General features: G+C 47.3%; 1 protein-coding gene across 1 annotated transcript in view; it reads left to right on the top strand.

Annotated features, from left to right (window-relative positions):
* CREBBP (CREB binding protein) overlaps positions 1 to 23,232 on the top strand; it is a 42,626-nt gene extending 19,394 nt beyond the window's left edge. The window contains exons 3-31 of the mRNA XM_069984111.1: positions 8,952 to 9,128; positions 9,216 to 9,465; positions 9,596 to 9,709; positions 10,546 to 10,770; positions 10,869 to 10,968; positions 11,387 to 11,533; positions 11,626 to 11,743; positions 11,996 to 12,188; positions 12,294 to 12,347; positions 12,794 to 12,918; positions 13,005 to 13,184; positions 13,281 to 13,727; positions 13,814 to 13,978; positions 14,563 to 14,746; positions 14,847 to 14,965; positions 15,178 to 15,417; positions 15,591 to 15,679; positions 15,907 to 15,987; positions 16,097 to 16,153; positions 16,235 to 16,312; positions 16,581 to 16,648; positions 17,086 to 17,236; positions 17,379 to 17,525; positions 17,651 to 17,764; positions 18,275 to 18,440; positions 18,652 to 18,819; positions 18,931 to 19,092; positions 19,246 to 19,527; positions 19,616 to 23,232. Of these exons, the coding sequence (XP_069840212.1) occupies positions 8,952 to 9,128; positions 9,216 to 9,465; positions 9,596 to 9,709; positions 10,546 to 10,770; positions 10,869 to 10,968; positions 11,387 to 11,533; positions 11,626 to 11,743; positions 11,996 to 12,188; positions 12,294 to 12,347; positions 12,794 to 12,918; positions 13,005 to 13,184; positions 13,281 to 13,727; positions 13,814 to 13,978; positions 14,563 to 14,746; positions 14,847 to 14,965; positions 15,178 to 15,417; positions 15,591 to 15,679; positions 15,907 to 15,987; positions 16,097 to 16,153; positions 16,235 to 16,312; positions 16,581 to 16,648; positions 17,086 to 17,236; positions 17,379 to 17,525; positions 17,651 to 17,764; positions 18,275 to 18,440; positions 18,652 to 18,819; positions 18,931 to 19,092; positions 19,246 to 19,527; positions 19,616 to 21,724 (6,510 nt within the window). The 3' untranslated portion in view covers positions 21,725 to 23,232. The remainder of the gene's footprint in view (positions 1 to 8,951; positions 9,129 to 9,215; positions 9,466 to 9,595; positions 9,710 to 10,545; positions 10,771 to 10,868; positions 10,969 to 11,386; positions 11,534 to 11,625; positions 11,744 to 11,995; positions 12,189 to 12,293; positions 12,348 to 12,793; positions 12,919 to 13,004; positions 13,185 to 13,280; positions 13,728 to 13,813; positions 13,979 to 14,562; positions 14,747 to 14,846; positions 14,966 to 15,177; positions 15,418 to 15,590; positions 15,680 to 15,906; positions 15,988 to 16,096; positions 16,154 to 16,234; positions 16,313 to 16,580; positions 16,649 to 17,085; positions 17,237 to 17,378; positions 17,526 to 17,650; positions 17,765 to 18,274; positions 18,441 to 18,651; positions 18,820 to 18,930; positions 19,093 to 19,245; positions 19,528 to 19,615) is intronic.
* The last annotated feature ends 3,517 nt before the right edge of the window (positions 23,233 to 26,749 follow it).

The following is a 26,749-nucleotide window of genomic DNA, read 5'->3' as shown; positions in this document are numbered from 1 at the left end:
TTGGGCCATGATCTCTAGTTTTTATTAATGTCATATTAGTGTAACAGAAAAATTTAGATTTTGCTTTTTATTAATTTTTATTTGATATATAATTTTAAAAAATCAGCAATCTTGGGGTTTGTTTTTTTACATCGTTCACAGTGCAGGAACAATGTTATATTTTAATAGATTAGACAATTCCGCACGCTACGGTATATAATATGTTTAAATTTTTTTATTTTTATAATTGGCAGGGGGGGTATATTTAACTTTTTACTGGCAGGGGGTTTATAAGGGTTTTTTTAATACTTTTAAAAACTTTTTAATTACTTTTTTCTTTTTTCATTTTACAGTAAAACATGCAATCATTAGAACGCATGTACTGATCTATGCTATGCCATAGCATAGATCAGTGTTATCGGCGATCTATGCATAGAACCTGCCTGAGAGCAGAGACTGCATGGATGGCCGATCCGACAGGACGGAGGTAAGTGACTTACCCCGGCCCGTCGGTACAAGTGATCAGGAGCCCCGCAGCAGAGCTGCTCCTGTCACTGAGTACCTTAAGCGCCGCAATCTCTATAGATCGCGGTGTTAAGGGGTTAATGAAAGGCCGCTGCGGGATCGCAGTTGCCTCTTATTATCCTTAGCCCCGGGCACACACTGTGCGGGACCGCTCTCACTGCAGCGGTCCCGCACACATCAGTCAGGAAAGTATATATACAGATTGCTGACATGAAGGGGTTAAACGATACACCACTATCTGGACAACATCCTGATGTACTAGTATTAGACATGTGCTTTATGGGGCTTGTCACCACAGTTATGACTGCTGCCAGTAGCTGGTATTGCTGAAACTGCTTATTTTCCCTGTAGCGGCCACTAGTGAGTAGTGATGTCACGATACCAGAATTTTGAGTTCGATACCAATACCAACTTTTTTTTTTCAATGCTCGATACCAATTCGATACTGAATAAATTACATAAAAAACCCCACAAGAATAGAAATTGAAGACATGTAACACTAGCTAGCTGGGGATGATGGGGGCTGTAGTCATGTAACACACACACACACACACACACACACACACACACACACACACACACACACTTCAGCTACCAGGAGGATGGTGGGGGCTGTAGTCATGTAACACACACACACACACACACACTTCAGCTATTGGGATGATGAGGGTTGTAGTTGCATTTTTTCTTCTTTCAGAGCATAGTGACCAGGATTTGGGCGGCAGGGTAATCTGCAGGTTACAGCCCCCCTCCCCCGTCAGAGCACGGCCGACCTCCTGTTCATGCCCAATTGATGTCTGCCCGGGAGTTATCTGAGGGCCCCGACCGCTCCTCCTCACAGTCCTGTGGCCCCCACCTCACAGTGCAGCCAGATGAAGTGGCCGCATCTCCTCCTCACCTCCAGCCTTCTCCTCCGTCGTCCTCTCCCCGACCCCGCTCTCCCTCTTCAGCCTCCTCACCTCCTCTCCCTTCTCCTCACTCCCGGACCGCCGGCTCTCCCTCTTCAGCCTCCTCACCTCCAGCCCTCTCTGTCCTCCTCACCTCCAGCCTTCTCTGTCCTCCACCCCGACCTCCCGCTCTCCTCCATGCCACATGAATCATCTCCCTGATAACAGTCTGGCTGAGCCGGATCCTATTATCAGACAGACACCGGCAGTGGGGGTCTGCTACACACAGTAGCCGCCCCCTGCTGCATACGGAGCGGCTCAGGAGGGGTTAATGCCGCTATCAGTGTGACAGCGGCATCAACACTGATACATAGCCGGCACAAGCAATTGCTATGTGCCGGCTATTTGAAATTGGCGCCGCCGGGAACGTAGGGAGAGAGAGCACGGAGGAAGTGACAGGTGGGAGCAGGGAGAGGCATACAGAGAACACGGCCGGCACTCAGATAGCCGCCGGCCGTGTTCTCTGCTCTATACTTTGTTAAACTGCGCTATTATGCAAATTAACAAAGTATCGATACCAGGAAATCCTGGTATCGAACCGTTTTTCTGCCCGAAATATCGATAGTAGTATCGATATTTCGGTGCATCGTGCATCCCTACTAGTGAGTAAATGTGGTATTGCAGTCAGTCATCCAAGTAATACATAGACTGATTGGATATATCAGTGTCACATGATGCTTTGAAGAAATTCTACAAACCTGACTGTTGTCTTGTATTGCCTAAGTGGTCGATTTAGTCCGTGGTATCACGTCGGTTCGAAGGAATTGGTCGTTTCTACAATACCGGACTTTGCCCATAGACAAGAGTGGGGCTGTTTGAGGGACATTTCTTTCTCTTATCTTACAGCCTCTTATAAATGCCATAGAGAAGACTCATCCTTCATCCACAGGATAGGTAATGAGGGTATGACTGCAGGGCTCCTCTCAGGGCTGTGGAGTCGGTAAGCTGCAGCTCCGACTCCTGAATTTTATCAGGACCAACTCCGACTCCTGCTCCTTCATAAATGGCCGGTCATATACCAGGGGAGTTATTTATCACACTGGCTCAGCAGCTTCTCCCTAATGTCCTACATGACACTGGGGCGACTTCTGAGGGAATAAAGGAATACTGTATATAAAGCAGCTTCTCCTGTGTGTGCAGCGGATGCAGCCAGTCTCCAGCCTCCATGTCCTGAACTACTCACAACTAGACTAGATGGAGCAGGTGGTCTTTTCTGCTGACAATCCTGTTTCTAACTATTCACCATACACAAAGACACACTGCTAACAATGCCAGATACCTATGATATAGAGGGGTTCACACATAGTGATATAGAGGGGTTCACACAGTGATATAGAGGGGTTTACACATAGTGATATAGAGGGGTCACTGTGGGTGTGGGGGCACGCCATAGCGCGCGCATACACATACTGCTGCAGCCATAGCGCACGCACACACAGCCTGCTGCAGCCATAGAGCGCACACACACATACTGCGGCAGCCATAGAGCGCACACACACATACTGCGGCAGCCATAGAGCGCACACACACATACTGCGGCAGCCATAGAGCGCACACACACACACTGCGGCAGCCATAGAGCGCACACACAGATACTGCTGCAGCCATAGAGCACACACACGCACACACTGCTGCAGCCATAGAGCACACACATACTGCTGCAGCCATAGTGCACACACACACTGCTGCAGCCATAGTGCACACACACACTGCTGCAGCCATAGTGCACACACACACACACATACTGCTGCAGCCATAGTGCGCACACACACACACACACACTGCTGCAGCCATAGTGCACACACACACACACACACTGCTGCAGCCATAGTGCGCACACACACATACTGCTGCAGCCATAGTGCGCACACACACATACTGCTGCAGCCATAGTGCGCACACACACATACTGCTGCAGCCATAGTGCGCACACACACATACTGCTGCAGCCATAGTGCACACACACACACACACTGCTGCAGCCATAACACACACACACACACTGCTGCAGCCATAGAGCACACACACACATACTGCTGCAGCCATAGAGCACACACGCACACACACACACTGCTGCAGCCATAACACACACACACTGCTGCAGCCATAGAGCACACACACATACTGCTGCAGCTATAGAGCATACACATACTGCTGCAGCCATAACACACACACACACACACACACACTGCTGCAGCCATAGAGCACACACACATACTGCTGCAGCTATAGAGCATACACACACATACTGCTGCAGCCATAACACACACACACACACTGCTGCAGCCATAGCATACACACACAGCTGCAACCATAGAGCGCACACACACACACACTGCTGCAGCCATAGAGCACACACACATACTGCTGCAGCCATAGAGCACACACACACACTGCTGCAGCCATAGAGCACACACACACACACACTGCTGCAGCCATAGTGCACACACACACTGCTGCAGCCATAGAGCACACACACACACACTGCTGCAGCCATAGTGCACACTGCTGCAGCCATAGTGCGCACACACACTGCTGCAGCCATAGTGCGCACACACACTGCTGCAGCCATAGTGCGCACACACACTGCTGCAGCCATAGTGCGCACACACACTGCTGCAGCCATAGTGCGCACACACACTGCTGCAGCCATAGTGCGCACACACACTGCTGCAGCCATAGTGCGCACACACACTGCTGCAGCCATAGTGCGCACACACACTGCTGCAGCCATAGTGCGCACACACACATACTGCTGCAGCCATAGTGCGCACACACATACTGCTGCAGCCATAGTGCGCACACACATACTGCTGCAGCCATAGTGCGCACACACATACTGCTGCAGCCATAGTGCGCACACACATACTGCTGCAGCCATAGTGCGCACACACATACTGCTGCAGCCATAGTGCGCACACACATACTGCTGCAGCCATAGTGCGCACACACATACTGCTGCAGCCATAGTGCGCACACACATACTGCTGCAGCCATAGTGCGCACACACATACTGCTGCAGCCATAGTGCGCACACACATACTGCTGCAGCCATAGTGCGCACACACATACTGCTGCAGCCATAGTGCGCGCGCGCACACACACACACACACACACACACTGCTGCAGCCATAGTGCGCGCACACACATACCGCTGCAGCCATAGTGCGCACACACACATACTGCTGCAGCCATAGTGCACACACACTGCTGCAGCCATAGTGCGTACACACACATACTGCTGCAGCCATAGAGCACACACACACACACACACTGCTGCAGCCATAACACACACACACACACACACACTGCTGCAGCCATAACACACACATACACACACAGCTGCAACCATAGCATACACACACACACTGCTGCAGCCATAGCATACACACACACACACTGCTGCAGCCATAGCATACACACACACACAGCTGCAACCATACACACACACACACACACACAGCTTGCTGCAGCCATAGCATGCACACACACACACACAGCCTGCTGCAGCCATAGCATACACACACAGCCTGCTGCAGCCATAGCATACACACACACACAGCCTGCTGCAGCCATAGCATACACACACAGCCTGCTGCAGTCATAGCATACACACACACACAGCCTGCTGCAGCCATAGCATACACACACACACACACACACACACAGCCTGATGCAGCCATAGCATACACACACACACACACACACACACACAGCCTGATGCAGCCATAGCATACACACACACACACACACACAGCCTGATGCAGCCATAGCATACACACACACACACACAGCCTGATGCAGCCATAGCATACACACACACACACACAGCCTGATGCAGCCATAGCATACACACACACACACATAGCCTGCTGCAGCCATAGCATACACACACACACACACACACACACAACCTGCTGCAGCCATAGAACACTGAAGAAAAACACCACATTGAGGACGGAGGTTACTGCTACACTGTCTTCCCCTCCTCTATATTACACAGGATATCTCCATATTACACTGCTGCTCATATACAGTCATCCAGCATCCAGGAAGAGAACAGCATAGATCTCCCCCCATACAATGGACTCTTCCAGCTCAGAAACACACTGCCAAATAGTGACCGACAACTTTGCCCCGACCCCCCCCCCCCCCCTTATCTAATAGGGCCAGTGTCCTATTACTGATATATTCCCTACCCCCCCCCCCCCCCCCCCCCTCTTATCTAATTGGGCCAGTGTTTTTAAAGCTGGAGTCGGTACATTTTTTCCGACTCCAGCCAAAACTAGCTCCTACTCCGCCTGCACAGCCCTGCCTCCAGTGACAAGTACAGGGGTCCTGTGTAGCCTGTTTACAGGACTCGTGTAGGTTAGTGTTGTATTTTGCCATCAGAGTTGAATGATCACCCATCGCTGCATTCACACCAGGGAATATGTGGGTCCCAGCAGTCAGACCCTTGCAGACACTTCCTCACTTACAAGGATTAGGTCCAGAGCTGGTTCTATCATTAAGACATTTCTAGAGGACACGTTCCCTCTTGAGACATAATTTTTTTTTAGGCCGGTATGTAGGGATCTTCAGCAGCTTCTGGTTAGCGTTCTAGGCCTTGCCTTGTGTATTGTGGCTTTTACATCTCAGTTACTAGTTGCTTTGAAGTGGTTACCTTGTGTGTTACTGTGATAGGAGCTGCTAAAGTGCTCTGTTCCCTCATGGTCCTCTGGTAGGTCACAGCTGCTATCATGGAAGGCGTGCTATCCACATACAGGTCGGCGAGGTTCATTGAGTCCTGATGGGTTTGATCAATATAAGCAAAGAAATGTTAGATGTGGGCCAGATACTATACCAGTCCCCTATACCATTCTTTGGCACAGACGAACAACATATATGGACAAATAGGGGCGCTAATATAGCGTTGTATGGACAATATCAGTAGGAAAACTACTTGAAAGTCGACCAGGCTAACCTGGTGGTGGTGTGCAAGCCTTAGGCACAACACAAGTAGGTGTTAATGTTGTTATATCAGTCCGCTGCCTGGCCTCTGGTTCTCTTCTCCCAGCACCCACCCACCCAGCACGAAAATGCAGTTTGGAGTTGACCATTGGACCATACATACAGCCACGGCGCAGGACTCCCAAAAGGGCTTCAAGGACCTCACGAGTATCTTTCTTGGATGTTTCTTTACACTAGGCTTAAAAATGAGCAACGCGTTTCATTGTCGGACTGACTCCTTTACCAAGCCCCTCCTCGCTGCCAAGTGCCATCTATTTTTAAGCCTAGTGTGAATAAACGTCCAAGAAAGATACTCGTGAGGTCCTTGGAGTTCTTTTGGGAGTCCTGCGCCGTGGCTGTATGTATGGTCCAATGGTCAATTCCAAACTATACCAGTCTTTGGCACTCTTCAGCAGCCAGTTACCAACTTTTATGGCTCTTGGTGTAAAAATATCCTAAACAGCTAGTCACCAGTAATACACTCATCTGTACGCCCGTGTCTGCTTAGTTTCCTACTATGATTTGAATAGTTTTTTTTGTTTTGTTTTTCAATTGTGTGAGTCATATGCTGGTATACAATACAGCGCTAAATTGTGCCGCCTATAAATCACTGCCCTGTAAGCCACTGATCCCCCAAGAACAAGGACACAGGTTGGAGAGCACTGCTCTAAGCCAGTCTAGATCTCTCCTGGTCTACCTGTAACCAAAGAGCATTGTCTATAAGACTCCTTGTACCAGCAGCATCTGCTCAAGGAGGCGTCTGCTGCAGTTGAGTCTGGGGTCCCCCTCACTGTTGAGGTGGTCCCTGACTGCATGAATTGGTACTATATGTTGTATAAAATAGTCAGTTACCTCCCTGTGGATGGAGACCACCTAGACTGATGATGTCTGCAGACTGGCATGTACATGGGCATCACTTGGCATTAGCACCATCCTCCAGTTCATGGGTATCTGTTCATTCTCACCCTCCAACAATGTCATCTGTATGGATGGGAGCAGTCAGTGCTGAATGATCACTGTGAAGATGCCCGATCATTGGCCATGTTGGGTTACTTCTTTTCTTACCCTGTTTGGTCCAGTTTGGCCGTTCTCATAAATGATTTGTCTGGATTCATAGATATGCATGTTACAGTCTGCATCGTGTATAGGCCCCAGTGTGTAATCCTTATTGACATAATGATCACATTAACCCTTCAATATGTGTGCAGTTAAAGGGATTATCCAGGATTAGACAAAAGCACAGCCACCTTTGTGCAGAAACAGCACCACCCCTGTCCTCAGGTTGTGTGTGGTATTATAATTCAGCTCTATTCACTTCAATGAAACTGAGGACATGAGGCGGTAATTCTGGAGGAGAGCGGCTGTGTTTTTCCGACCCCTTTAATGTGTAATGTATGAGGGAGCATTCTCCTTGATGTAATAGAGTTGCAGGTGGAGGGGACGTGAGCCGGCTGCTATTTGCTTAGCAATTTGTCAGATGGTTTTTGTCATTTTGGTTGCGAGCGTATAGTTGGTCGCTGTGGGTTGCAGCACGTTTCCACCACTTTTTGTATTGCGATTATTGAACACCTTCAATTGTATATAAACAGCTGGGAGAGGAGAGCCGAACGTGAGGAGGAATTATGGCGCTGATCCCCAGGCCAGAATCTGGTTTTGGCAGAGCGGGTGCTGACCCAGCTTCCCTCCCAGAAACAGTGTGATAGGATAGATGGCTGAGGTGAGGGCTGGATACACATAGCAGACTCCATAGACCTGTCATATACCTGTCATCTGGGGTAACAGTAATACACATGACAGGGGGAGCGATGTGTAGGTGGCGGGGGTCTCTAGAGCGGCCGGTCGTCTGCGGTCCCCTGTATAGAGTGGTCAGTAGCGATCCAAAGTGTCCACGGAAGAATCACCGGGTAATGGGAGGCCCAAGGCTCATTTATGTGCAAAAGAGCTTCTGTCATATCATATAGGGCATTGCAGATCGCTGTATTCTACACAATCTAGTAGTGTTTGCCTTTATGGTGTGTATATATGTTTCTCGCTAGTTGCTCAAATCCTCACTCACTCTGACATGTTCATTAATGGTAAAGGTGATCCTGCTATTATTGGGTTGGGGCACTGGAGAGCTGCTGGGACTCTTTTCTTCTATATGGAGAGTCTCTGCTTCATAACATTTTAACAGTCAACCCTATTTTTGTGTACGTAAAAAAAAAAAAAACGCATCAGTTTCGTGTGAACCCAGCCTTAGTATAAAGCCTTTATAACCGTCTGTAAGGTCCTGTGTTGTGGTGGCTTCTTGTACATCCATGATCTCCAATCTATGGCGCTCCAGCTATTGCAAAACCACAACTCCCAGCATGTCCCTAGGTGATACCGGAGGCTTTGTTTGCACAATTCCTCCAGTGTTTTGAGGTCGTGTGCGCAGCTTGTTGCTCCCTCGTGTTGTTGCCCTCGGTCGGTCTTCATGCGGCATGTGTTGTTGTATGATAGCTTTTATCCTTTGTGTTTTCCCTCCTATAGATGGGACTCCAAGGCAACAATGGCCCTTTTGGACAAACGTTCAACCAGTCACCAGGGCAACAAATTCGAGCCCAGGGAGTAAATCCTCAGCTTCCCACCAAGCCTGCCATGGCGAATAGCCTTCCTTCCTTCCCATCTGACATGAAAAGCTCACCTGTCGCCAATGTCCCCAACATGGTAAGTCCGTGAGAGCCCAGGTTATATTGGTTGTGTGACATGGCTGTCAGGTGTGTGATGCTTACTATTCCTTTCCCCGCTTTGCAGTCTCCTTTACAAGCGCAAGTTCAACAAGTGGGTCTGGGCACTACCCCCTCTATGGGCACCGGCCCCACCGCCGATCCGGAGAAACGGAAACTCATCCAGCAGCAGCTGGTCCTCTTGCTGCATGCCCACAAGTGTCAGCGGCGCGAGCAAACCAATGGTGAGATGAGAGATTGTGCCCTTCCCCATTGCCGTACTATGAAGAACGTGCTGAATCACATGACTCACTGTCAGGCTGGGAAAGCTTGCCAGGGTAAGCGGTTTCATAATGTTCATACCTCAGGCCGGTAAAGTTCACATTGTGTCGCTATCTGGTAAAGCGGAGATACCGTTTTTACACTTTTTTTTTATTTTATTTTTTTATTTCCCCCTTTTCTATATAGTTGCTCATTGCGCTTCCTCAAGACAAATAATTTCTCACTGGAAGAACTGTACGCGGCATGACTGTCCTGTGTGCCTCCCCTTGAAGAATGCCAGCGACAAAAGGAACCAGCAGCGTGAGTATCTGATTGGTAGCTTATACCTGTCACTTCTACGCCTCTTACCTTGGAATATCTGTATACTGTCTGCAAAACTTTCTAAAGATGCTCATATGTATTAGATAAATGTCAACCGGTCCAAGCTATGGTCAGACCGTTTTACTTAAAGGAGAAGTCCGGCCAAATTCATAATGGCAGGGGTGGCAGGGTGTGGGGGACATAATGAACAATCTATACTTATCTGTCCCCGTGCCATTGCAGCTCTGCATTACTGAGTTCCCGGACCACGACTGCTGTCGTCCTTTTTCCATTTCTTACTATGTCACAACATGGCAGGAAAGGGTAGGTGGGAGCCTGGTCAACCAGTCAGCGAGTCCGCCAGTGTCCCACCCCAGTGACTGACTGAGCGGGGCATCCATCAGCTGGGTCATGACGTAGCAGGGGGAGAGATGTAGAATTCCAGTGGGGATCCAGGAGCAGGATGTGGTGCTGCAAAGTTATGGGGACTGGTAAGGCCTCATTCACACATTCCACATATATTTGTGGATACAGTTCCGCTGCTCCCTGTATCTTATAACAGATGCTGCTTGGGGGTGGAGTCCGTTACAGGCATTCCACGTCCGTGTTCCGTGCAGAACATGGACCGTGTGAATGTGTATTATATCCCCCACCTACCCCCTGCCTTTTCTGATCGAGATATATTTATCTTTTTTTTTTATTTTTTATATATATTATTTGGCCGGACTTCTCCTTTAACGATAGATACAGATGACCTAATATTACCTCGCCTGTATCTACTTTTTCTTTCTTGTTATCAGTGAAAATCATGGTCTTACCTGTTTCCCTCTCCTCAGCCATCCTCGGATCACCTTCCAGTGGCGTTCAGAATCCCATTGGGACCGTGGGAGGAACCCAACAGACTGCTCCGGCCATCAACAGCCCCAATCCTATTGACCCCAGCTCCATGCAAAGGGCGTATGCTGCACTGGGTCTTCCTTACGGTAACCAGTCTCAGGGCCCTGGGCAACAGCAGGCACAGTCTCAAGTTCATCAGCAGATACGTGGCATGAATTCACTGAGTAAGGGGCCATGTTATGGTTCGGGCAGGGTTTGCATATGAGCCTTGTAAGCGTTTCTGGATCATCTTTAATGACAGACATTTTTCTTGGCCATCTAGGTGGTAATCAGATAAACCTCTCGGCTGGAGGAATGGCTACGGAACAACAGACTAATCTGATCAACGAAGCTTCTCTTCCCACTGCCCTGGCAAATACAAAGTAAGGAAACCTAGTCAGAGCAAACCTGGTAGTGAGAAATGCTTTGCTTACCGATGTAATTTTGATCAATGGAGTCCAAGCTATGTAAGCCCATCTGCATATATCTCCTGTAGTGACACTGGGCATGGGGATGTAGCACTACACTTGTACTGTGGCCCCCTTAGCAGGCATGGGGAACTTTTGTCCCTTCAGTTATTGCAAAACTACAATTCCTATCATGGATGGACAGCCAAAGCTTTAGTTGTCCATCCATAATGGGAATTGTAGTTTTGCGACGGCTGAGGGTTCCCTAATTCCTGGTATATAGGATTGATTGTTCTCTCCCATCAGTCAGTGATGGCTTATCATGCTTTTATAAGATGGCAATACCCCTGTGAGTGAATTCTGCACATAACCTATTTATTTTTTACTGTTTTAGCTCCTTGTTGAGTGATGGTAACAATCCCAGCACTGTTGGCAACTTGGGTACCATGCCTACAGCCGCACCACCATCTACTACAGGGGTAAGGAAAGCCTGGCATGAACATGTGACCCAGGACCTCCGAAACCACCTAGTCCACAAATTGTAAGTAAAGGATGTGAACCTGTAGGTGTATTTATATGCCGGGTACTGGTGTTGGTTGTCTTGAATATCTGTTGCTCTCTTCCATTTTGCAGAGTCCAAGCAATCTTCCCTACTCCTGACCCTGCAGCCCTGAAAGATCGGCGGATGGAAAATCTGGTGGCCTATGCCCGAAAAGTGGAGGGGGACATGTATGAGTCGGCCAATAGCAGGGTAAGAGATCAGATCATATGTATGTATTAACGGAGACACAGGAATCTAAGGGGGGTGAGGGGCAGTTCTCGTTTTTGAATGTTATGGAATATCACAAGGATATATAACTATATGATGGTCTTGACTCTGGGACGCTCACCCTTCCTGAGGGCGCTCCTGCATTACTCCTGTGCAGTGTTGAACCTATCATAAGTTAGTCTGATATGAGTGGTGACTGAATTAGCTTTATTGAGAGTCCTCTCTTTCATCCAGGATGAATATTACCATTTACTTGCGGAAAAAATCTACAAAATCCAAAAGGAATTGGAGGAGAAGAGAAGGTCGCGTTTGCAGAAACAGGGCATTCTGGGCAACCAGGCGGCTCTACAGACACCTGGTACACAGGCTCCCGCTCTTCCACAGGCAGCTGCCGCCCTTGGCCAAGCACAGCCTGTCCGGCCAGCCAGTACGTTTCATTGAGTCTAAAGACTTAGATTGACTTCTAAGAGCCAGTCTCTTACAAGATGTTTCGAAACGAGATAAACTTTTTTTTTTTCTCTTTACTCCTTAGATGGCCCCCTCCCAATGTCTCCTGTTCCTATGAGTAGGATGCAGCTGCCTTCAGGTATTAAACCCTAATGTTATGTGATACCACAAACTTACTTTTGCTGTCTTAGGCTAAGTTCCCATCTGTGTTGAAGGCTCTGACGTAGATTTCATTCAAGACTGAAAAACCAAGCCAGACGGTCTACTGCACAATGGATTCCAATGACTATAATGGGGTCTGTTGTGTTTCTATCTTGTGTCCTTTTCTGCTGTGGATAGAGAATGCGATGAAGCCCCGATGCAGATGTGAACCTAGCCTCCATATTACTGTTTAAATAAAGTTAGACGGATCAGTTCTTTCTCCTTCATCTATCAGCTCAGTTCTGTACGACCATCTTACGAATAAATTTATGGTTGATAGAAAATAAAGCAGTGTCTGTTCTATAAGGAGCACGCCTCACATAAAATGTCTGAAGTGAATGAATGAATGCTCTGGGGTGTAATAAATTTGTCCTTTCTCTTCAGGGATGAATCAGTTTAATAACATGCCCATTGGAAATGTACAGATCCCTCCTGCTCCTATGGGACCTCGTGCAGCCTCCCCCCTCAACCACCCCACCCAAATGAACAACTTGGGATCGGTACCAGCTGTAAGTAACTTGTACACCAGGGTGCTTACTGCTTTATCAAACTTACTAAGGATTTATGTGAAATTTGTGGTCATTTCTTTTTCTAGATGGCAATGTCTCCTTCCCGCATGTCCCAGCCACAGACAATGATGGGTGCACATGGCAATAATCTAATGGGCCCAGCACAGACGCAGAATCAGTTTATGCAGCAAGGACAGTTTCAGACCAATAATGCAGGATTAGGAGTGACGCTGGGGCAGACAGGAGCAGCGGCTGCAGTCTCACAGGTAAGGACAACTCGTCGCCCTTTCGCTATCTGTGTGTATCTTTATCTGTTATATTCCATACCCATCACATAACTTCTTTATCGTTACCATTTCCAGCAAGGACAAGCACCCACTGCCTCTTTGCCAATCAGCAACTCCATGAACCTACTTGGCCCTCAAACCAGTCAGCTTCCAAGGCCAGCTCTCTCCCAGTCTCCCCTCCATCAGACCCCTCCTTCAGTAAATGCTGCCGCTGCTGCTGGTATGCCTCCTGTTCAGCACCCGACACCAACGAGCATGACACCAACAAGCATGACCCCACCACAACCAGCAGCGCCGGCCCAGCCATCCACACCGCTGCCACCAGCTGGACAAACCCCGGCCCCCACACCTGGCTCCGTCCCTAATGCCATGCAGACACAGAGCACCCCAACGGTGCAAGCTGCTGCCCAGGCTCAGCTCACTCCACAGCCTCCTACACCTGTGCCCAGCCAATCTGTGCCGACCCCACAGCCATCTCAGCTGCAGCCAACATCTGTGCATGCAGCAGCCCCTGGCACTCCAGTGAGTATAGAACATCTGAGAAGTCACTAGCTTCAGCTCGCTCTTCATACTCGCATGGCATTGACCAAGCTTGTTTGTGTTTTTAGCTTTCCCAAGCTGCTGCAAGTGTTGACAACCGTGTGCCTACTCCTGCCTCGGTAGCCAGCACTGACAACCAGTCAGCCCCTGATCATCCAGTGGTGGAGGTCAAGCAAGAAGTCAAAACTGAGGAGCCAGAGCCTTGTGAGAACCCAGTGGAGCCTAAAACAGAGGTGAATATCGGCATAAATGCAGCATACTATTGGCAGAACTGTGATGCGTGCAGATGTCTTGCTTTACGCCTCAGCCTATTCCTTAATGTTCTCAATTTTAAAGTTAGAATTTAAAGGGCAACTATCAGCAGGTTAGACGGTTCTAACCTGCTGATATGTCTCTATTGCACAGGAGACGCCGAGGAGGAAGGTATGTCTTTTACCTTCCTCGATGCCGTTCCGATACAGCTAGTTCACTCTGCGGTCTGGTGAGATCATTAGTAGCACTGGGGCACCCGTTAGGTGCACTGCACCACCCACATAGCACCGGTTTGGCTACCTCAATTCATTATCTTTAGAAAGGGGCAGATTGGCGCTATGGGATCGGGCAGTGCTCCTAACAGTCTTACCGGACTGTGGAGAAAACTACTAAATGCACCAGAACGGCACAGAGGATGCATCCCATGTGCAATAGGGACATATCAGCAGGTTAGATTCCTCTTTTGACGCATCATCTGCCATATAGCTCATTGTTGAAAGTGAACAAAAGAGAAGCTGGTATAAAGTTTTTTTTTTTTTCTTAACTTACCCCGTACTCCTTACAGGTGGAAGAAGAGGCACCTGCTCAGGTAAAAGAAGCACCAGTTGAAGGAACGGAGACAAAAGCAGAACCGATGGAAGTTGAAGAAAAGAAGCCAGAGGTGAAAGTTGAAACCAAGGAAGAGGAGGAGAATGCAAGTAATAACACTACCCCTCCGTCCGTATCGCCTTCTCAGCCACGGAAAAAGAGTAAGTGCCAGTGATTTTGGGCAGGTTTTTTTTTACACCACTTTATGGTAAGTGTGATGTCATATGCTTGTATTCTTTTTTTTTTTTTTTTCTTCTTTAGTTTTTAAGCCAGAGGAGCTACGCCAAGCCCTGATGCCTACCCTTGAAGCACTATATCGGCAAGATCCAGAGTCATTGCCTTTCCGACAGCCGGTTGATCCACAGTTGCTGGGCATACCAGTGAGTATCTTGAGCTCATAGTTTATTCTACAAGTATGCTTCAATAAGTAATAGGGCATTGATATAGAGATAAGCGACCCTTTCTCCTATGCCAGATATTGATTTTGTCACCCCGTACAATGTTGCTGACTTTGATACGTACTTTAATATAATTTTTTGAATGTCAGAAAAAATGAAATATTTAATATTACTCCATGATATTTTCCCTTTAGGATTACTTTGATATTGTCAAGAACCCCATGGACCTATCGACTATAAAACGGAAGCTTGACACAGGGCAGTACCAAGAGCCATGGCAGTATGTGGATGACGTGTGGCTCATGTTCAATAATGCCTGGCTATATAACCGCAAGACTTCCCGCGTTTACAAGTACTGCACCAAGCTTGCTGAGGTGTTCGAGCAGGAGATTGACCCGGTCATGCAGTCGCTGGGCTACTGCTGTGGACGGAAGGTAAGACCTGGAATATATCCGGTATAGAAGAATATGGCCTGTGCATAATACTTGCTTAGGAAATTTACAGTTTTCAGTCTTTTGGCAGTATGCTTGCACAACCATTTTAAGTTATTTTTATTTTGTTTAGGAAATTTTATATTCATGTGTATTCTTTTTTTTTTTCCCCTCAGTTTGAGTTCTCACCCCAGACGCTGTGCTGTTATGGGAAGCAGCTATGTACAATCCCACGGGATGCCGCTTACTTCAGCTATCAGAACAGGTAACCTCCGGCCCCTGCTATCTCTAATGCTTGTAAGGCCTGTGTCAGATAACATACACACACACACTAGCTTATCGCCTGGCCAAGTCCTTCTCTAGAAGGCATATATTATTCCACCTATTTCATTCTGTATTGAGATGCTTGTGTCCTCTGGACAGCTACACTAATGTTTGGTTAGCCCTGTTAATATTTTGATCTTAATAAATTTTCATCGGTTCCCAATGTAGGTATCACTTCTGTGAAAAGTGTTTCACTGAGATTCAGGGGGACAATGTAACTCTAGGAGATGATCCTTCCCAGCCCCAGACGTAAGTCATTTCATAATGTCTGCCTTATGGGGATATTGGATGTGATGGTAATGTATATATGAGGCACAATGATGTGCTGACCTGACAGATTGTTGGTTCTCCTTTTTAGGACAATCTCCAAAGATCAGTTTGAGAAAAAGAAGAATGACATGCTGGATCCGGAGCCGTGAGTAGCACTCCTGCAGTTGCCCCTTCTGATTCCCATACTTTCTTGCAGCTTTTACAATATTTTATCTTTCTTGCTCAGGTTTGTGGATTGTAAAGAATGTGGACGGAAAATGCACCAGATTTGTGTGCTACACTTTGACATCATTTGGCCGTCTGGGTAAGTGTGTCTCCTCCTTCAATGATCTGGCTCTACTGACACACAAGACTATATGTACTAGTATAGTAAATGTATGTCTGGAATTGGCTTTGGATTAACTAGTATGATGGAGACTTTGTGCATCTCTTTGGATTTTATTGCTTATTTCCAAAAAGTAAAGGGGTACGCCCAGCATAGACCTAATGACTTATTTACAGGATGTCTATCTGATCTATCCTTATAGTATATTTTGTCTTGGTCACAAACTTTTTTTTTTTTTGCCTTTCAGATTTGTCTGTGATAACTGCTTGAAGAAAACTGGAAGGACACGAAAGGAGAACAAGTTTTGTGCAAAGAGTGAGTAACTTTATAAAATGCTGTCCTCTTTTGAACGTCAATGGTGTTCTAATGGTGGTGACATTCCTGCAGGTTTGGGTGTGCAGATATTGGACTGCCTGTCTGCAGCAATGTAGCAGAATCCCATTCCTATGTATGGAGAAGGGGAATCTGCACAGAACCCAGAACATGCTCTAAATTTTCATGTCCGCTACATGCAGTTAATGTTGCACAAATTTCACAGATTTTCTGGGATATCCGTTTTTCTGTGTATAGAGTTGATGTCAGCAACACAATCTCCAGATAAATCGTCATGTCCTCCCGGGGAGTCTTCAGAGGTCCACAGTTAAAAGCCACAGTTTAATTCTTGGACTCAAATGTTTTAGAAACATTGGCATCTTCTATGTTTTCATATGGTTTAGAAGAATGTATTTTATTCATTTTATTCTCCTCTTCAGGACTCCAAACAACTCGGCTAGGAAGTCATCTAGAGGACCGTGTAAATAAGTTCCTTCGGCGGCAGAATCATCCTGAATCTGGAGAGGTTTCGGTCCGGGTGGTGGCCAGCTCTGATAAGACAGTGGAGGTCAGGCCTGGCATGAAATCCAGGTATGAATAGGAACTACTTGGTCAGCCCTGTGCAGTTATAGACGACTATTGAGGGATCTTGCTATATATGAGACGTGGAGGTTTCTTGTCTTTATCATTTATCCATTGTCTTGATCTCCTTTTTTCTTTTTCTTTTTTTAAGGTTTGTTGATACAGGCGAGATGCCAGAGTCCTTCCCATACCGTACTAAGGCACTTTTCGCCTTTGAGGAGATTGATGGAGTGGATGTGTGTTTCTTTGGCATGCATGTGCAGGAATATGGATCCGATTGCCCTCTTCCCAACACCAGGTAAACAAAGCTTGGCAGTCTTTAGAATAAACTCTGGATGTAGCAGCCTGCACCATGCAGTGTTTTATAATGTGGGCATAAGCCTCTCTTGTATAGATGTTTCATGTGTCTCTCTCTCTCTGCAGACGTGTGTACATCTCATACCTGGACAGTATTCACTTCTTCCGGCCACGTAGCCTCCGAACAGCGGTTTACCATGAGATACTCATTGGATATCTGGAATATGTGAAGAAACTTGGGTAAATTTTGCTTTACACCACAAGTCTTTCATTTATAGTACATTGTAGGTTATTGCACGCGTGACTGCTTTAGTTCTCCAATTATGGATGGATTATTGGATGTCACATGATTGTGCATAGGGAAACTTGGAAGCAAGTTTTTAGCTTCCTTGCATCGGCACCATTGAATGATTCATTACATGGTGCCTTTCCGTCTGATCTAGCTTAGAGATGCAGGACACCCATAATTCAAGGGATTTTCGCATCTCATAAAGTGATGGCATGTTGCTAAGGTATGCCAATGATAGTAATCAAATGTACTAATACATGAGAGTGAAGGGGCCATTGCACTGCGTCGTCTTCAGTCTTGCTGTGCGCAATGGGTGGCAAGTGAACTATTTGTAAGCAGAAAGAGCCATAGTGTGTATCGGAGGATGGCCCTCCTCCCATCAAAAACTGATCCTATACTGTTTTCAAAACCTCCTTCCTTATACTATGAGATGTAGACTGACTCTTCTCTCTATTCTTCAGCTATGTCACGGGACATATCTGGGCCTGCCCTCCTAGTGAAGGCGATGACTATATCTTTCATTGTCACCCACCTGACCAGAAAATTCCAAAACCTAAACGTTTACAGGAGTGGTACAAAAAGATGCTGGATAAGGCGTTTGCAGAACGGATTATACACGACTATAAGGTAAAGTATGTCAGCAGTATGTAGCAGGGGAGGGTGGGGTTGTTTTCATTGACCATAAACTCTTTCCATTGCTCCCAATTAACGCAGCCAGACCCCCATCCGCGCCTGTTTTATTATATATCGGGGTGACATGACAAATGTTTTTCCCTGGAAAAATCCCACATTTCCAGTCCTAATTCTTTAACGCCTCTTCCTGCATTTTGCTATTCAGGACATATTTAAACAGGCCACGGAGGATCGTCTTACCAGTGCCAAGGAGCTTCCATACTTTGAAGGGGACTTTTGGCCTAATGTTCTGGAAGAAAGCATTAAAGAGCTTGAGCAAGAGGAAGAAGAGCGGAAAAAGGAGGAAAGCACAGCAGCTTGCGAGACCACAGAGGTAAGGGTTCAGTTGCAAGCTTGGGGCAAACTAGCATGGGGGTTTCCTTGAGACTATGGGGTATTTATGACCAATCCATGAGCATTAAAGGTGAGTTTTATAACATTGCAGGGCTGCCAGGGAGACAGCAAGAATGCTAAGAAGAAAAACAACAAAAAGACCAACAAGAATAAAAGCAGTATGAGCCGGGCCAACAAGAAGAAAACTAGCATGCCCAATGTGTGCAATGATTTGAGCCAGAAACTTTACGCCACCATGGAGAAGCATAAAGAGGTAGGTGGTGGATGGATGACACGAAGGCCATGTTTTCTACATTTGTCTGCAGACACTTTTACTTCTGTTTAGTCTGTACCGTCGTTGTTCATGGGTATTTTTTAGTATATTCATCAATCTCTTGGTTAGTAATATTTCATAAATTCTTTGCAGGTGTTTTTTGTGATTCATCTCTATGCGGGTCCAGTCATCAACTCCCTTCCGCCTATTGTGGATCCAGATCCGCTCCTGAGCTGTGATTTGATGGACGGACGTGACGCTTTTCTGACTCTGGCCCGTGACAAGCACTGGGAGTTCTCCTCGTTGCGTCGCTCCAAGTGGTCAACGCTGTGTATGTTGGTGGAGCTGCACACACAGGGACAAGATAGATTTGTGTACACCTGCAATGAATGCAAACACCACGTGGAGACACGCTGGCACTGTACTGTATGTGAGGTGAGTCTGGTAACATGGAGCTGTTTGTACTGTGCCTCATTGTCTGTAATGTGTGGGGTTTAATGCTTTGTCCGATCCTTTTTTTCAGGATTATGATCTGTGTGTGAACTGCTACAACACGAAGTGTCATGAGCACAAGATGGTCAAATGGGGTCTGGGTCTGGATGATGAGAGCAATAACCAAGGGGAAGCGCAATCGAAGAGCCCACAGGAGTCACGGCGTCTGAGCATCCAGCGGTGTATCCAGTCGTTGGTGCACGCCTGCCAGTGTCGCAATGCCAACTGCTCACTACCTTCCTGTCAGAAGATGAAGAGGGTTGTCCAACATACAAAGGGCTGCAAGCGCAAGACCAATGGAGGGTGTCCTGTCTGCAAGCAGCTTATTGCATTGTGTTGCTACCATGCAAAACACTGCCAGGAGAACAAGTGCCCGGTTCCTTTCTGTCTCAACATCAAACAAAAGTTACGGCAGCAACAGATACAACACAGACTGCAGCAGGCCCAGCTTATGAGGCGGCGTATGGCCACCATGAACACACGAACAGTTCCTCAGCAGCCTCTACCTTCCCCTACGCCTGCAACTCCTGGAACACCCACACAGCAGCCCAGTACTCCACAGACTCCTCAGCCTGCCCCTCAGCCTTCTCCTGGAGGAATGGCCTCGCCCGGCTTCCCTAGTGTGGCTAGGACTCAACCTACCAATGTGTCATCGCAGGGAAAGCCAACAAATTCACTACCCGTAGTCCCTCCTCAACCTACTGTGCAGCCGCCTCCAGCTGCAGTTGCAGCCGCCCGTCAGATAGAGCTGGAGGCGCAGCAACAGCAGCAGCTGTATCGGGTGACTAACATCGAGGGCATGCCTGGTGTACGCCCAGGCATGGTAAGTCCAACTGTTGGACCAGTGAATTCTTTGCAGCAAATGGGTATGAATGTGCCACGCCCTGGTCCGCTTAATGCCCCTCCTATCATGCAGGGTATGCAGCCAGGACAGTGGCCTACCAATCCGATGCCTCAACAGACTCAAATACAGCAAAATATCCAGCGTCCAGCCGTGATGCAAATGGCTGCTGCCCAGCAAGCAGTGGCAGGGCCTCGAATGCAAGGAGTTCCGCAGCAGCAGCCACGCAACATATCGCCCAATGCTTTACAAGACCTTCTGAGGACCCTAAAGTCCCCCAGTTCTCCCCAGCAGCAACAACAGGTGCTCAATATATTGAAATCCAACCCTCAGTTAATGGCTGCTTTTATTAAACAAAGAACTGCAAAGTATGTGGCCAACCAGCCTGGCATGCAGCCTCAGCAGGCGCCACCGCAGCCCCAACAGCAACCCGGCATGCATCCTCAGCCCAGCCTGCAGAACATGAATCCTATGCAGGTCGGGGTGCAGAGGCCCAATGTCCCTCAGCAACAGCCAGGGATGAACCCGCAGAGCCAGGGCATCGGCCTCATGAATTCAGGTCACAATCCTAGTCTAGCGAATATGAATCCACAGTATCGAGAAATGTTACGACGGCAGATAATGCAGCAGCAGCAACAACAGCAGGGCGCAGCGGGCATGGCAGGCGGGATGGCAGCTCATGGGCAGTTCCAGCAACCGCAAGGCGGAGGATACCCGCAGTCTCAGCAAGCGCTACAGCAACAACGGATGCAACACCTCTCCATTCAGAGTGGAGCTATGGGACAGATCCCACAGATGGCACAGCAGGGATTGGGCACAGATGGTACACCGCCAAGCCTTCAGCAAGCCTTGCGGATTCAGCAACAGCTCAAGCAGCAGATTGTTTCCACTGGGCAGCCTAATCCCATGAGTCCTCAGCAACACCTCCTGACAGGCCAGCCCCCTAATACCCATCTTCCCCCTGGCCAGCAGATCGCAACCTCCCTGAGCAATCAGGTTCGCTCACCTGCCCCCGTCCAGTCCCCCCGCCCTCAGTCACAGCCTCCACATTCCAGCCCTTCACCCCGTGTACAGCCGCAGCCTTCTCCTCACCACGTCTCGCCACAGACGGGCTCGCCTCACCCAGGCCTGGCAGCTTCAATAGGAACCTCCTTAGACCAGGGTCACCTGGGAAACCCAGAACAGAGCGCCATGCTTCCCCAGCTGAACCCTCCCAACCGTGGCGCCCTCACAAATGACTTGTCTCTTGTCGGAGACACTTCAGGGGATACCTTGGAAAAGTTTGTCGAGGGATTGTAGCATCCACAAAAATGGCAGCGAACTGGAGGACTGCAATGGTGGATGGGAAAAGGGGTTCTCTCTCTCTCGCTCTGTCCCCCTCCCCAACTTTGTTATATATAAATATAAATATATAAATATCTATCCCTCCCATTCCTTCCACCTTCCTTACGGACATTTTGTTTTAATTTTTATTTGCCTACTCATTGCTGGTCTGCACATCAGGGACACAGGGTCTCGGTCTGGACTGAGACCACCGCCCATTTGCCAGATTCAAAGCCTGCACTGTCAGAGAGGATGGCAGAGCGCTGCTGAGCACCGCCTTCACCTTTCTCTTGCATTGTCAGTGGCTGCTCTGAGTTTCGACACAACTGAACCTATTTGTGTATTGGGAGTTTTTTTTTGTTTTATGTATTTGTTTTTCTCTGAATCTGACCAGAAGGCCAAAATCTAACCCTCCCCTCCAAGATGTCACATGGTCTCCACCGCCTGGTCTGACTACAAAAAAAGGGGGGCAACCGGCCCAGGAGCGATAAAGGAACTCCCCTTCTTCCATCCTCACTCTACCCCGGAGGGGTGGGCTACATCTCCTCCTCCTGCCAGATTGGTGCGGTCTTGCGTCTGGCGGTAAAGGGGTGAACTCTAAATTACGCTAATGTGTGTAATTCTATCTTATTCTTCTTTTTTGAGGACTGTCTTATCGGGTGTTCTCCTGCAGCTACAAGAGCCTAAAACAAAGTCAGGGGGGAGGGGTTCACTTTTTGCCACTTGTAACTACATCCGTCTTTTTCCAAACTGGGATTTTATTTTATTTTTTTTCATGGGACATTTGTAAAAAAATAAAAATAAGAGGGAGGTAAGGGTGAAGGATGCTGTAAAAAAAAAACACGAAAAACTCATGGTTTACTTTTATTTTTCCTTCTTTACCCCAGACATTGGAAAGCTCTTCCACCAAATGTTCCCAGCATAATCCCCTCCCCACCTCCCCTTCTTACTCCCATCCCCCCTTGTACAGTCTTTTCTGCGAAGCCAGAGTCCGAAGTCGTGCAATCCGATTTCACCACCCTATAGAAATATCCCTCCCCTTTATTTTATTATAATTATTTTTTTATTTTATTTTTTTTTGTTTTTTTGTAACGGCTGGGGCATGAGATGGAAATTGACTCCCTCAAACCTTTGGGACTATGTATTAAAAAAAACAACACAAAACATGGCGGGAAGTGAAATCCAAGCAATCAATGTGGAAACGCTGGTTCTGCCCCCTTCAATAGGCGCAAAAAGGCGGGAAAGTACACACAAAACGTAAAAAAAAAAACACAAAAGACTGAATCATTGTACAGTATGGTAGAACGCGTGACAAAACGTGGGAGCATTTCTTAACCTATGACATTGTTAGCCACTTTGCTGTCAGAAGGGAGAGACTATTCTTTCATCCCTCTGGCAGGGAAGGGGTGGAAATACTGTCTTGACAGCAGCTATTTTCATGCTGAGTAAAAGTGTACATGGTATTAAAACTTCAGTGTTCTGGGTTTCTTCTTTTTTTTCCCTTTTTCAGTTGTTTTGTTATGAAAATGCTGTTTTGAACATTGTACGCTGGACTATGCATGTTTTTTTTTTTTTTTTTTTTTTAATTGTATATAAAGTATTGCTTAAAATCGATATAAATTACTGAAATTTTTACCCTGTAGTTTGTTCCTTATGGCCCCCTAGACCACAGCGTGCCTTGTAGAGACTGATGAGTAGCCTGGAGGCAGGAGCTGACAGCGCCATCTGGAGGCAGGGAAGACATCAGTCTGCCTCACTGTATACAGTGCGGTCTGTCTTTTTTTTTTTTTTTTTTCTTCTTTTTCCTCTGTTGGTCCTTTTGGAAGTATGTGACTATATTGACACAATTTGTCCTTTTACAGTGTCACTACAGACTGGTTGGGCAAGGTCTGAATGAAGAGACATTGAGGGAGGGGAATAGTAACGTCCAGTTGTCAATTTATGAATACTCGAGCGTTTCTAGGAGGAGTGACGGAATAATGCAGACTTTTAGGAAAAGATGCTCAAATTTTATTTATTTATTTTATTTTTTTTATGGAAATTCAAGTATTTAAAGGTGTTGTCAAGGAAGCAGAAAAGGTCTTACCACTTGCTCTTTTCCCAGAAGTATACTATCTAAGAGAAGAGGGAAGATGGATGGTGTGCTCTTCAGTTTCTCCTTTTCATCTCTGAAGATGTGCTACTTAGGGTGCTGTCAAACTGAGGAAAAGAGGCATGTCAATTCTCTGTGAGCAGAGCGCTTAGGTGCCCTATACTTAACATTGAGACAAACGAGTCCCTAAAGGCCCGTTCATACTACGGAATCTGCGCCTGCGGACTCTGCGCCAAATCCCACCTGCTATCTTTTTAAATTGGAGGCCTTGCGCGCCTCTGCTCAAAGAATTGACATGTCAATTCCTTTAGCGTGGAGGCATGCGAGGCCTCCCATTGAAAGATTGCAGATGGGATTTGGCGCAGAGTTCGTAGTCGGGGTTTCCATAGTGTGAATGGAAATAGAAGAGAGCAAGTGCCAGGTAGCTGAGTAGGTAAGAATTTCCCCTGAAAAGCCCCTTCAAGTTAACTTGGACAAGTCCCCCCTGTACATGATGGGGGCAAATTCAGCAAAGCTTTCAGTAGTTTTTCAGGACCATATATTGTCTGTAATTTGCAAAAAAATTTAGGGCAATTCATGTTTTTTAATGGATGTTTCTTCTGCAAAAATTATGGACGCTCCCATAGACTTCTATGGGTGAATCTCTGCCGCAACTACGGGCCGTGCTAGGACATGTCCTGTTTTATTGTGGATCCGTAAAATTACGGACAGTGAACATAGTCCAAAAGAAATACAGGCCATAAATTTGTCTATTTTCCGTTCTGCATATATGGATAAACTTACAGATCTGGCTCTCTAACATCCCCAGGTTACATGGCGTTGTAGCAGAGTAATGGCGCACTTCATTCACATTCATTGGCCAATCGTAATTAATGCTACATTTCCTGCATACATGTATTTACTGGGAGTCAAAAGCTTGAAAGAAATGTTGGCTTCTGCCTGTGGGAAACGCCCCCGATCATAGGGGGAAATGTAGGATTTGTGACTCTTTTCTACCTTATCAAGCTTGCACTTTCTCCTTTCTCAAAATGTATCAACTTGTACTACACTGCATGGAGAATTTGCTGTCTTTTAAATGATTATGATGGGTAGATTCTATACCACCCTTTTTTTTTTTTTTTTTTTTTTCCATATTAAACCTCGCCCCTTTTATACTGAAGCCCTCGCCCTTTGGCGGAGAAGATGCAAGAGTAACCAATGCACAGGAAAGATGCAAAATGGGGCAATTTTCAGATTTGATAGGTCATCTCTTCTGACTTAGTCATCCTTTATGGCAAGGAAGGGAAACCTTTGGCCCTCCAGCTGTTTTTGTGAAGCTTCCCCATTCCTGTTGTAAGGAGAGGGGAGATCATTGCTGGTCAGAAGATTATGCCGCTAGCTCTAAAAACTTTGGTTTCTTTTCCCTAATAGTGATGGCTTTTATTCTCTAATGAAAAGTGTTAAAGGTGCTCCCAGGCGTCTATTACTGCCTGATTGATAACCCTGCCTCAATATTGTGCAATGTATATGCACAGTACAGGTGGGAGATTCGGAAACTGACACTTTGCAAAGGAGAATAATAGCATTTATCTATACCGTTCATATATCTAGCTGTGCTTATAGAATACGGTCTCCCCCTAATCTAAGGGCCCTCTTACACGGGTCGATTATTGTGCAAAAAATCGTTATCGGTTGAATTTCAATGATCGTTCTGTGTAATTGCAGGCAACAATCGAAAAATCGTTTGTCTCGTTAATTTAGAGCTGAACCTAAAATTATAGTTCGCTGTAATTCCACATTAGTTTGTTCAAGTTCTGCATTTGTTCACTAATCCTTCCGTGTAATTGCTCATTGTTTTGCTGGGATCAGTAGTAACGATCAGGACTTACGGCCATCGTTCTGTGTAATATGGTGAACTGTTTTAGGTTAACGATAAACAATCTTGTTAGTCGTTAATCGCTCCGTGTGATAGGACCCTAACAGTGTCAGCAGCTTGAATTGTAGATGACAGGTTCACTTACACCAGTGATTTTCAACCAGTGTGCCGTGGCACATGGTCAGGTGTGCCGCGGGGAAGGTTCCCCAAACTATGGTGCCCCTGTGAAACAGGAGAAACCTGGGGATGGGAGAGAAACATGGGGATGGGGGAGACAAGCATGGTGGAGAGACGCACAGGAGAGAAGGGGGGGGGAGAAGCACAGGAGAGAAGGGGGGGGGAGAAGCACAGGAGAGAAGGGGGGGGGGGAAGCACAGGAGAGAAGGGGGGGGGAGAAGCACAGGAGAGAAGTGGGGGGAGAAGTATGGTGGAGAGAAGCACGGGAGAAAAGTGGGGGGGAGAAGTATGGTGGAGAGAAGCACGGGAGAAAAGTGGGGGGGAGAAGTATGGTGGAGAGAAGCACGGGAGAAAAGTGGGGGGGGAGAAGTATGGTGGAGAGAAGCACGGGAGAAAAGTGGGGGGGGAGAAGTATGGTGGAGAGAAGCACGGGAGAAAAGTGGGGGGGGAGAAGTATGGTGGAGAGAAGCACGGGAGAAAAGTGGGGGGGGAGAAGTATGGTGGAGAGAAGCACGGGAGAAAAGTGGGGGGGGAGAAGTATGGTGGAGAGAAGCACGGGAGAAAAGTGGGGGGGGGGAAGTATGGTGGAGAGAAGCACGGGAGAAAAGTGGGGGGGGAGAAGTATGGTGGAGAGAAGCACGGGAGAAAAGTGGGGGGGGAGAAGTATGGTGGAGAGAAGCACGGGAGAAAAGTGGGGGGGGAGAAGTATGGTGGAGAGAAGCACGGGAGAAAAGTGGGGGGGGAGAAGTATGGTGGAGAGAAGCACGGGAGAAAAGTGGGGGGGGAGAAGTATGGTGGAGAGAAGCACGGGAGAAAAGTGGGGGGGAGAAGTATGGTGGAGAAAAGCGGGGGGGAGAAGTATGGTGGAGAGAAGCAT

The sequence above is a fragment of the Dendropsophus ebraccatus genome, chromosome 9 (assembly GCF_027789765.1).
Source record: "Dendropsophus ebraccatus isolate aDenEbr1 chromosome 9, aDenEbr1.pat, whole genome shotgun sequence".
Lineage (NCBI taxonomy): Eukaryota > Metazoa > Chordata > Amphibia > Anura > Hylidae > Dendropsophus > Dendropsophus ebraccatus.
The sequence above is the reverse complement of the archived record's forward strand: the minus strand, read 5'-3'. Positions and strand labels throughout refer to the sequence as shown.